Consider the following 12,174-nt stretch of genomic DNA (forward strand, 5'->3'; position numbering starts at 1 on the left):
AATGAACAAAAAGGTACAGTGTGATATCAGTTGACCAGACTGAAATACTTTTTAAAAAGGCACAACAGGAACTGGAGGAAAGTGATACAAGTTCAAGTTTTGATAATGAACGCGTCGGGTTCCTGGCTCTTTCCATCAGACTCGGTCAGATGCTTCAGAATGGCTGCGCTTTGTCAGTCTCGTACCTCTCCTCAACCTAACACTAGGCTCCGCCCAGAAAACGCAAACAGACCCACTGAGGGATCCTCTCAGAAGAAGAACTCTCAAGAGCTAGAGAAACTTCATTTTAGTTTTAGACTCTAGTTTTTAGATTACATTATTAAAAACTACACACAAAAAAGGTAACACGATAAAATTGACTATTAAACTTCGAAAATTCAAAATGTTACTGTGTGCAGTATAGAGCCAGCATCTGCTCTTCATTTTCAAGGGCACTCAGAAAGCCTAAAATGAGGGGTGTTAAAAGGGCTGAAAAATAGAAAACATTTGCAGATCTGCTGATGAGAGTTAATAGACAGCTGTTGCCATTACTGGTTGAATTATTTGATAAAGAATTTACACGCACACACTCTCTCTCTCTCTCTCTCTCTCTCTCTCTCTCTCTCTCTCATATTAGTGCTTCTGGCCAGTTCTGAGCTGTGAACCTCCTTCTTAGATTTTTTTTAAATTGAGTGACCAGAACCCAACACAATATGCTAGATAACTTTAGTAATATTTTCCATATTATTCTCCCTTATCTGTGCTAACATTGTGTTTGCTTTTTTGCCATATCTGCACCTTCATCAGGGCTTTTAATTGAGATCTGCAGTGATACTTTTCCCTTACTTGACAATTCATGATCTCCAGTATGCAGTTACTTTCCATTTGTCAACTCTGAATTTTGTCTGCCAAACACATTGTCTACTTGGGTTGATTTAGGTTCCTTGGTCCTTACAGTTTTTATTAACATAAATAGGGTTTAGGTCATCTGCAAATGTTGCTACAAATTGATCCTCTCTCATCTGGCTCTGGCAACATCCGTTATCCAGCATGATTTTAGGCAACCACTTTATCATGGGTGCAGCCTAGTTTCCTGTGGTCCCATAAAGTTTGTTTACAGACAACAGTCCTGGCTGTAAGTGTTCCGTGCTGTTCCTTAGCTCTAATTTACCCCTCAGTGTCTTTTAAGAGTTCAGTAAGCAGCACAAGTGTTGGCAATACTGCTAGACAATACTGACTTCCAGTGGCCTGCCAAATTCTCTTTCAGCATTGGTCAGGTCCTGAAGGTGCCGTAACTTGCCCTATTTTCCAAATTATTAAATATATTTAAATCCAAAAATCCTGATATGGCACCACTATTCACTCTTTACCACAATAAAAATTCATTTATTTATTGCCTGCGTTTTCTACTTCTTAGATATCCTCTCACATCATGATTATATAGCTGCTTTAGTAAGGGACTTTTAAAAAGCCTTTAACAAAGTTATATTATCAACGAGTTCTTCATCCATTGTTTTATGGGCACATTCAGAGAATTCCAACAGATTAGTGAGACGTGAGTAATGAAATGTTATAGGTCATTTTAAGAAAATACACAGTTTGCATATTATTCTAACATGCTGAACTCAAGGCACCAATGATCAGATCCAGCTTAGCAAATCCTTTTTCCAGTTGTGTGATCATGGCTATGGGCTTCATAGATAGTAGTCAAGTTGTGATCATTAAGTTACCTGTGTAAGAAAATGTATCCTCTTCCTCTATTTGTTACCTTCCTTCCCACTGACTCCTGCAAGGTATCCTTGTGCAATTTGTCAGCTTTCAGATGAAAGAAAAATAAACATCCCATCACACCTGATTTTTTTTTAAACCTAGTCCATGAACTACACAGTGTGGCAAAGCCCACCCTAACTAGCAGCATTAGCTTCAGATTAGTCCCACTATATGCCCCCAGGCCTGGAGGTGGCCATAGTGACAAGTCTGAGTCCAACAGGGAGGATGGAACTGAAGGTTTATTTCAGCTGGACATGATACAGCTCTGGTGTCTGTGAGACGAGACCAAGGGCCTTTTGTTTTAGTTGATTACCTGTTGCTAATCCCTACTGCACTGTGTTTTGTTGATCCTCTGACCCTGCAGGAAAGAGGGTGAGGTTGGGGGGCTGAACGGAAGAGGGAGTGTTTGGGAAGGAGAGAGAGAACATAGGGAAAGAATCAGAGAAATGGGGGAGGGCTGTGGGAGAATGAGGGGACGCAGGACATACAACTAGCAAGGATCCACCCAGCGTAAAGACCTATTACCATAGCCACAGACGTCTGGGATCCAACTTACTGCTTTAATAAGGCTCAGTAATGACAATCTCCACACGCTTATTGTCCTCTGCACGTCTCCTTTCAAGCTTATCTCCAGTTCCAACTCCTCTTCACATTGCTTTGTGGAGGCTAAAGGCTATGAAGACATCAGATGCAGGAGTGGTAGGAGGACCCAGGAAAGGGCAAGAGGAGGCTGATGCCATGGTCATGTTCAATAGCTGCAAATGGTCTGTCGTCTTGATGTTGGATTCTGTAATGAAAGAAGACAGTATCAGAATGAAGGGCACTGTTGTATTTGTCAATCCCTCCTGCCCCTTTCATGGAAAGATGAGCATACAGTTTCCATTCTTTTTGTTCCTGGGTAAAGGATGGTTCTGCTTCCCATCCCAGAGGCACACGGCTGTGAAATTCTTATTGGGACAATGCTATGACTCTCAGCACCACGAAGAGGAGGAAAACTTGTCTGAGTTTATCTGAAAATTTTCTTTCTTCAGAACGAGGCCCACTAGATGCAATCCACTCTTCTAACAAGGGAGCAGCTGCAGTCAGCCAGAGCTAGAGGTTGCTATTTTTGGTAGAGGAAAGTATTTCCAGAGAGAGCAGATCAAACAGTTTCAAACTGCAGAATGCTTTCACGATCAGCTCTATCTCTGGGCGCTGCAGTAGGGGAGAGACAGTTTGATCTTCAAAATAATAGTGAACATGGGTACCTCTCTGTTACTGTAATTGGAGACAGTCAAATGGAACGATCCCAACCATTTGGTTATCAGCTGTCCCTTCCTTTAGTGTCGATGCCTGAAAGTCCAGTTCTTCTCCCAAATTACACACAGGCTAAAGACTTACCAGAGTGACTCTGTGGACCTTATTATTCAAAGTATTTTCAGGTATGCTCAGATAAATTTGATTAAGATCAAGTCTACGCCATAAACTTACATTATGATTACTCACTCGAGTGAAAAATCCATACCTCCTGGGCAATGCAGTTATACTAACTTAAGCCCTGGTCGAGACAGCACCATGGTGATGAGAGAGCATCTCTCATCACTGTGGTTGCTGCCTCTTACAGAGGTGGATGGGAGAAGCTCTCCTGCCTTCACAGTAGCATCTTCACTGAAGTGTTACAGTTGCGCAACTGTGCAATTGCGGCACTGGATGTATAGACAAGCCCTAAGCTAGGACCAGCCCTCCTGAGCCCCCCCCACCCCTACCTTAGCTTATAGGGGTCTGAATTGGAGCTAGCAAAGGGAGAGGCTGCGTCGCTAGTTCCAGATTCTGCAGCATGTGAGCCGACACCCAGGAGTTAATGCATCTCCCGCTCATGTCTAATGCCCTTTAAGTGGTGCAAGAAGGTACCTGTCACCTTGATGTCCCCTGTAGCTGTGGCAGTGCTATTCTTAATTACACAGGTGTAGGTGGTACTCTCTGTAATGGTGTGCAGAACCACCTGCATTGTCATGTTGTCAGAGCTCCGCTTGAAGCTGGTGTTGGAGAGCGCTGATAACTTGTCCATTGTGATACTGCGTGAAGTCCAAATCACGACAGGTTGAGGGAACCACTGGGGGGCCTGACCCTGCACAATGTCCATGCCCCTGTTGTAATCCACGTGCATCTCTGGAGAGCTGCAGGCTGGAGAATCAGTTAAAAGAGCTGTGAGCAAAACTGGAGCCTGTAAGCACCAGCTATAAAATATCTGTTGTCTGTCTACTGGACTGTGGGTCTAGAGTGCCTATTACTGTAACATTTAAGCACAGTACCTAGGTACCTGGAAACCAGAGATTCAGGTACCAGTTTTCATCCTATGGCAGACAGAGTTCTGTACAATTAACTATGTCGGGCTGAACGCAGAAATTCCCAAATTTCGTCAGCAACTTGGTTCATCAAGCAAACAGGTTCCACCAAAGTACCTGCAGTGCTAGTAACCATGAACCTTGCCACGTATGGGCCTGATCCTGTGAGAAACTAGGCATCCCGTCTCCAATACTGAAATCAGTGGGAGCTGAGTGCTGTGCCCTGCTAGCAATAGCCCCTCCATGTGGGACCAGAAGGCTTGTACAAAGTGCTGGAGCCTGAGGGAGCACTGAGGGTCATGTTTTGTATATGTGGTATTGGAAACAAGGTTCCCACATCTGCAGAAGAGCTGTGTATAAGATGAAGAGCTTCTCTCCTTTACCAACAAAAGTTAGTCAAATTAAAGCTGTTACCTCACCCACCTTGTCTCTCTCATATCCTGAGACCAACACCACACGCAACAATTAAAGGGACAGTCAACGTAAAGAAGTGGACACTTAAGCATTGCTTAGGTGAGTTAGGAGCATCAACCCCCCTGTGCTCCTAATTCAGGCACTTCTCTCACAACACTCTGTGTACTGTTGCAACAAGGTATTCTGATGCTTGTTGTGATTGAAAGATTAGAGGGGAAAACATCTCTTAGTTTCCCAGTTTGCACTTGATTAAACTGCCGAGTCAGAATCACTGTTTCTCTTTAGTCGTCGGCCCCTTTCTCCCCTTCTGAGAAACTTTCAAATAACAGGGTAGAGAAGATATATTCAAGAAAAATAAGCAAACATGCTTGTAGAACTGCTTTGGCCAATCTGTTAGCTGATGGCCAAGGATGTTTGGTGAGGTGACAGCAGCAAGCCAGGACACCTTGGCATTAACAGCCTCTTGGGGCCTGGTGAAGGGCAAAGCCAGAGACAGAATGCCTTTAACCACCTGGGAAGGGCACTAGTAGCGGGTGACTGCAGATCCTGGTGTGATTAGTGCTACTGGAGTTTGCTTCTTGAGCTTTGTTTATACAATGTGGAGGACCCTACCAGATTCACGGCCATGTAAAAGTGTCAGACAGTGAAGTCTGATCTTTGATGTCCTTTTTCTCTATACTACAGATTTCATGGTTTCTCAAACTGGGCATCCTGGGGAGTTTCAGAGGGATTGCAAACATATTTTAGGGGGTTTGCAGTATTGTTACCCTTACCGTTGCATTGTCTTCAGAGCTGGGTGGGCAGCGCCTTGCCAGCAGCAACACAGGAGTAAGGGCAGCAGCACCATAACCTGCCATCCTTATGTCTTCACTGCTGCTGACTGCAGCTCTGCCTTCAGAGCTGGGGTCCCAGACAGCAGCTGCAGCTCTCCAACTGCCCAGCACTGCCATTAACAGTGCAAAACCAAGGGTAGCAGTACTTCAATCCCTTCTATGATAACCTTGTAACCCCCCCCCCACCTCCTTTTGGGGTTAGGACCCCTATGATTACAACACCCTGAAATGCATTATTTGAAAAACCCTATGATGGTAAAATTGACCAAAATGAGCCTTGAATTGGTAGGGCCAGAACAGTGTCCCTTTCTACTCTGGCAAGCCGTTCCTTCCTAAAGCACAAGACAAAAGAGTTTCTCTAAAGCTTATAAAAGCATGTTTTCTACCAGCTCGATTCGAGCTCTAGGGAATTTTTCTCATTGCCTCTTCTTAAAAAGTTTGGTTTTTGATAAAAGCTTTTATTGCACAGGGTCTATTTACATTCCACCCACAGGGACAGGTAGTTTCAAAAGAGCCTGCAAACAGCAGAAGTTTCATTTTACAAAGATGTAATATTCAAGAGAAAGATAAAAAGGCAACACTCCACCAGTAGTGGGACTAGCAAATAATCATTTCCCTCCTCCTGGGCTAGTGCAGAGAGACAGATCGCCACAGAGTTCCCAGCTTTTGTCCTAGCAGATCACGTTGGGAACAGACTCCTTACCTGAATCAGATCCTGTTTGTGTGCAAGTCTCTTCTAACTGCTCTCTCCCAAAGCACCCTAGACTAGAGACAGCGGAGGTTGCCCATTGATGGGCTGCCAACCCAGGGAATCCCTAACTCAGGGTCTTCCCCTGCTAGGGTGAAACTTCCCTATTCTCTTTGGTTCACATCCAAGAGAATCTGGTCAGGTCATGCTGTACCCAGACAAAAGGAATGGAGGAGACCAAAGCGAGTAATATGCTGTCCAATGACTAATGAGGCAGGTACATAAGGCAACTGACCAGAAACTCCTCTCTCTTCTCAGCTGTATTACATTAGCTTCGAGAGGTGCCAAATGAGCCCGCATTGCTAGGAGCTGTACATACCCAGAGGGCAAAGTTGAGGAAAGACTTGATAGTGGGAGAGAACAGAGAGTAGAAATTTGTGTGAAGGAAGAAGACAGCATAGAACATGAAGAAGAAAGGAGAAGGAACTGTAGACCAGTGATAGAGAGAAGAAAATAGACCTAAAAAAGATGGAAGAAAAATAACATACAGAGCAGAGCTAACAGAAAAAAATTAGTGGGGGGCATTAAGTGGGCTAAAAGTAAATGCAAATGAACAAAGCCAGTTTTAAAATGGCTTATATAATGGAGAATATGCATCCCAAAAGAGACAACCCATAATATTCATAATTATGGTGTATAAGAACAGCCATACTGGGTCAGACCAAAGGTCCATCTAGCCCAATATCCTGTCTTCTGACAGTGGCCAATGTCAGTGTTCCAGAGGGAGAGAACAGAACAGGCAATCATAAAGTGATCCCTCTCCTGTCATCCATTTCCAGCTCTGACAAACACAGGCTAGGGGCACCATTTCTACCCATCCTGGCTAACAGCTATTGATGGACTTATCCTCCATGAATTTATCTAGTTCTTTTCTTGAACCCGGCTAAAGTCTTGGTCTTCACATCATCCTCTGGCAAAGGTTCCCGCAGGCCTGGCATGCACTGCCAGAAGAAAAACTTCCTTTTGTTAGTTTTAACCTGCTCCCCACTAATTTCATTTGGGCTACGTCTACACGTGCAGCCAACATCGAAATAGTCTATTTCGATGAATAACGTCTACACGTCCTCCAGGGCCGGCAACGTCGATGTTCAACTTCGACGTTGCTCAGCCCAACATCGAAATAGGCGCAGCGAGGGAACGTCTACACGTCAAAGTAGCACACATCGAAATAGGGATGCCAGGCACAGCTGCAGACAGGGTCACAGGGCGGACTCAACAGCAAGCCGCTCCCTTAAAGGGCCCCTCCCAGACACAGTTGCACTAAACAACACAAGATACACAGAGCTGACAACTGGTTGCAGACCCTGTGCCTGCAGCATAGATCCCCAGCTGCCGCAGAAGCAGCCAGAAGCCCTGGGCTAAGGGCTGCTGCCCACGGTGAGCATAGAGCCCCGCAGGGGCTGGAGAGAGAGCATCTCTCAACCCCCCAGCTGATGGCCGCCATGGAGGACCCAGCAATTTCGATGTTGCGGGACGCGGATCGTCTACACGGTCCCTACTTCGACGTTGAACGTCGAAGTAGGGCGCTATTCCTATCTCCTCATGAGGTTAGCGACTTCGACGTCTCGCCGCCTAACGTTGAAGTTGGTGCCGCTACTTCGAAGTAGCGTGCACGTGTAGACGCAGCTTTGGTGACCACCCCCGCCCCCACAGTTCTCATGTTATGGGAACAAGTAAATAACTTTTCCATATTCACCTTGTCCACGCCGCTCATGATTTTATAGACCTCTGTCATATCCCTCCTCCCCGCCCCCCCCCCTTAGTCTCCACTTTTCTAAGTTGAAAAGACCTAGTCTTTTTACTCTCTCTGGATGATGACTGACCTCAGTAATAAATGCCTTTGTCTTTTCCCATTTGGACTGTGGCAATGACATGTAGTTTAGCAGGAAGCCTTGGCTGTCAGGAAACTCCACTTAGCTCAGAGCACAGCAGCTTGACTCCTCTGCAACACTGGCTACCCAAAGCATATCCAACCTGTCATTGCGGTTTACACTGGCTTCCCACAGAACAGCAAAGCAAGTTCAAGACCTCGGACCTCAATGGTTTGGGAACCAGGATATTTTAAGGTGTGCTGTGAAAATGTTGGTTGACAAGTACAAGGGAGCTGTTCACAAAATGCTCATCTTTGTGGCAATTTCTCAGACACTGCTCCAAACTAAGTAATGAACTCACCCAGGAACAAAGCAGCATGACAAAACTCACCCCTTTCCATGCCAGCCTGCTGCCTTAAGTATGCATAGCAAACTGTACATACTACACTAGCTGAAATACAACAAAGCAAAACACGCACAGGGTGTGGCTACACTTGCATTCCTCTTTTGAAAGACCTAGGGAAATGAGGGAAATTGAAAATGCAAATGAGGTGAATAAAAATGCAAATGAGGTGCATGTTTGCATATTTGGCACCTCATTTGCATATTCTTATTTCGAAAGAGCTTCTTTCGAAAGAAGAAAACCAGTGTAGATGCTACTCTTTTGAAAGTAAACCCCAGCTTCGAAAGAATCCTTCTTCCTTTTACTTAATGGGAAGAAGGATTCTTTCGAAGATGGGGTTTACTTTCAAAAGAGCAGTGTCTATGCTGGTTTTCATCTTTCGAAATAAGCTGTTTTGAAATAAGAATATGCATATGAGGTGCCAGATATGTAAATCTGCACCTTATTTGCATTTTGGATTTCCCTCATTTGCATGCCTCTTTCAAAGAGGATTGCAAGTGTAGACACAGCTATGTATGTTCAACATGGGAAGAAGAGAGAACTAACAACCCCACATGACAGGTGGCTAGTCATGTCACCTTACGCACGTTTAGACAGTGTAGTCATGAGGGCTGTATTAAAAACCCACATTGAATCATAAATAAAATGGATCATTCTACTCCTCCTTCATCGCACATCACCAGATCTCACTGGCAATCACAGGAAGGGAAGGTGCACTGGACCAGGATCCTGAAGATCAGAAGATTACATTTCACTTCATCCTCTCACCACATCTTTCATAATTCATATTACAGAGCAAGGGTTAAAGCCCCACTGAGATATTACAGCAGACCTAGGAACAGAATGTAGCAGTCTAATTTGGTAGCTATATTTAGGCCCACTGCTTCTATGTACTCAGCTATGCTATGCTGACTGTAGAATGGTTTTTCTCTGCATAGATACTACTATAATAGATTATGCAGCCTGTAGCAGCTGGTCCACAGAGTAGCACAGTCTGTCGTCTGTGAGCTAGCAGAGCTGCTGCTCAGTCAGTGCAAGTTGCACGTGGGCTGAAGGTTGTACGTGCAAACTCTTCTGATAATGTGTAAGAGGGGGTCACGAGAGTTGCTTATAAATACAATTTGTTCTTTTTCCCCTTTAAAAACCCTCGAACTTCTGGCCTAAACAAACTGTAGTGGAAGAATGTACAGGTTGAGCCTCTCCAATCCAAACCTCTCGTCCAGCAACATCTGCCATCTGGCAAGACTTTAGTTAGCTGGACGACTTATCATGGCCGTGGCCAAGTTTCCCGTGGTCTCATAAAGTTTGTTTACAGACACCAGCCCTGTCTATCTGTGTTCTGTGCTGTTGTTTACCTGTAATTCACCCCCTAAATGTCTTCTAAGAGCCAGTAAGTAGTGGGAGTGTTGGTAATGCTTCTTGACAACATTGACATCCATAGTCCAGCAAATTCTCCCCTCCGGCATCAGTCATGTCCAGAGGATCCCAGACTAGAGAGATTCAACCTGTATTAAGTTTGCAAAGTGAAACTCTAAGAAGGCAGAATATGACAGAAATAAAGTGGCCTGTGGAACTTTAATTCATCTCCCTTGTGCAGATGCATTACGACACAGGCTTTAAATACACGATCACATATTCTTTTTCTCTACAGAGGGTGAAACTGACACCACAGTGATCTGCCAGATCCCACACAGCATACAGGCGTCTGAGCCAGTACTAGGAAGCAGGCCCCTGGGCTCAGTTGAAAAAAAAAGTTTTCACAGACGCACCAGTACTGAAATATTCTGAGATTCACAAGGAACCTAAAACTTCATTTGAAGCGAACTCCCAGGGCTGGAGGAAGCCCAGGTTCAGGAAGATGGCTGCCCAGGGCAAGAGCTTCCAAAATGCCTGCTAAGAGGCATCAGAACTATGCTCTGATTGGGGAAAAAAATGCTGTCAGAAAGTACAGTAAACCTTCTTTTACTCAGTATTGAACAACTGGACTTCTCAATTAACCAGCATTCCCCATCCCGTATGTATGGCCAGAGGCTCCGCCACTCTCCTGCCCAGTGCCTGCCACCCAGAGCATCTCCCCCTGCCGTACAGCCATGTGCAAGCTGCCCAGAGAAGTTCCCCATGCAGCGCAGTGCCCCGGCCAGTGCATATTGGAACATCCAGCATATTGGACTATCCGTCAAGCTCCTGGTCCTGGGGCTGCTGGATACGGAAGAGTTTACTGCAGTCCAGATCAGGAACTAAGGTTCCTACCTGAAACACCAACCCTGAGGAGCAGCACAATCACGGCTACCAGGAGTAGGATGATGGTAATTGTGCCGTTTAAAAAGAAAACACAACGTTGTTTAACAGACTTGCTCCTCTAACTCTTAACGTGGTCACACAGTGGGGGTTCAGTTATCAGTCTCTGCTCGAGGAAGAACAACAGCTCTGGGAAAGCCTGGGGAGCTGCAGGGTTAAAAGTGAAGTGGGTTGGCATTGGGGGGTCTTTTCAGAACTGGAGCAGCAGTGAGCAGTGCAGGACAGGAATGTGGTGTGCCCAGGCTTGCTGAGGGAGTGGGGGGCAGGGGTGTAAAAGAGATAGTTGCCCTGGGACCTGGCATTTCAAAGGGGCCCAGAGATTCTGAGAGATTCCCAGCTACTTTGGCTGTGGTGGCAGCCAGAATTCCCTGCCCCTTTGAAGAGCCAGCAGCTGCACCACTGCTTTGAGTGGCTGTGACAGAGCAGGAGGTGGCGGCCCAGTGCCAGGGTCCGGGCAGTGCTATTGGCTGACTGCCATAGGCCCCACCCCTGCCACTTTTGGCCATGCCCCTTCTGGGGGTGTGGAGTCAGGCCACTCTCCCACCCTGCCTCCGGACCCGCCATGGCTGTCAGTGCCACTGGGTGCTGGGGCTGACTTAAATCAGGGCTTCTCCGGGGTGACAGTCTGGCTCAGCCCATTCATTAGTTTCTTCCATTTGTTGACATAGCTATTTTATACAGCTTCTTATGCCAGTCTGAGCCCCACAGGGTCTGAGCATTTTCCAGTAATGCCTTAAGCGACATGACTTCCATCTGTCACATGTTGTTCGCTCTCTCAAAGACTCAAGTACGTCCTATTTTTTTTTTTTTTTTTAGGAAGAAGGGTTCTCTCGAAGTTGGTGTTCACTTTCGAAAGAGCTGCATCTACACGGCTGCTCTTCTTTTGAAGGAAGAATATGCAAACGAGGTACCACATATGTAAATCTGAGCCTCATTTGCATTTTCAATTTCCTTCATTTGCATGCCCCTTTCAAAAGAGGAGTGCAAGTGTAGCTGCAGCCATAGTGTATTAAAGGAGATGCTTACAAGTTCATTGTCCATTGCATGAACTAGGCAGAGTTGCTGCTAACGTTGCTAACTCCCATGCACTCCAAAGAAGTACTAGGCACTGAATATTTATGTAAGTACATAAGGCTAGTACAGATACATCCCAACATCACACAAGAAAAGATAATTTAGCAAAAGAATGAATAGGGATGTTTTGTGTGGAATAACAGGAACAAGGTGCAAGGGGAGGCAACAAATGTGATAACTCCTGGAAGGGAGTAGGTAAGTTTTTAGTCCCATTGTTTGTCACACTTTATAAATGTTGGGGGATCTCACCTTAATTCTTTGTGGGGCTCAGGGAAGAGCTGAGACTCTCACTGCTCATTGAGCTGCTCCTTGACACCGAGCACTCCTGGGTTAATGTACTGGTGCTAGTTGTGCAAGTCCTTAGGACTGGGCCTGCAGGGCAATCAACCCGGTCCTGTGCCTCTGTCACCCCATTGTGCCTGGGGTCTTTCCCTGTGAATAACATCAAGGTTTGCTAAATGAGCAGGATGCACTTCCTGCTAGTGCTGAGAACACCAGTGCTCCAGGGACAGACGCACTG

General features: G+C 45.6%; 1 protein-coding gene across 1 annotated transcript; it reads right to left on the reverse strand.

Moving 5' to 3' along the window:
• Positions 1-2,179: 2,179 nt before the first annotated feature.
• Positions 2,180-11,621, reverse strand: VTCN1 (V-set domain containing T cell activation inhibitor 1). Its single transcript, XM_074991834.1, has 4 exons — positions 11,607-11,621; positions 10,533-10,641; positions 3,640-3,912; positions 2,180-2,536 (listed from the first exon to the last, which is right to left on the reverse strand). The coding sequence occupies exons 1-4, from the start codon at positions 11,619-11,621 to the stop codon at positions 2,397-2,399; spliced, it is 537 nt and encodes a 178-aa protein (XP_074847935.1). The 3' UTR covers positions 2,180-2,396.
• Between the last annotated feature and the right edge of the window lie 553 nt (positions 11,622-12,174).

This window comes from Carettochelys insculpta, chromosome 1 (assembly GCF_033958435.1).
Source record: "Carettochelys insculpta isolate YL-2023 chromosome 1, ASM3395843v1, whole genome shotgun sequence".
Lineage (NCBI taxonomy): Eukaryota > Metazoa > Chordata > Testudines > Carettochelyidae > Carettochelys > Carettochelys insculpta.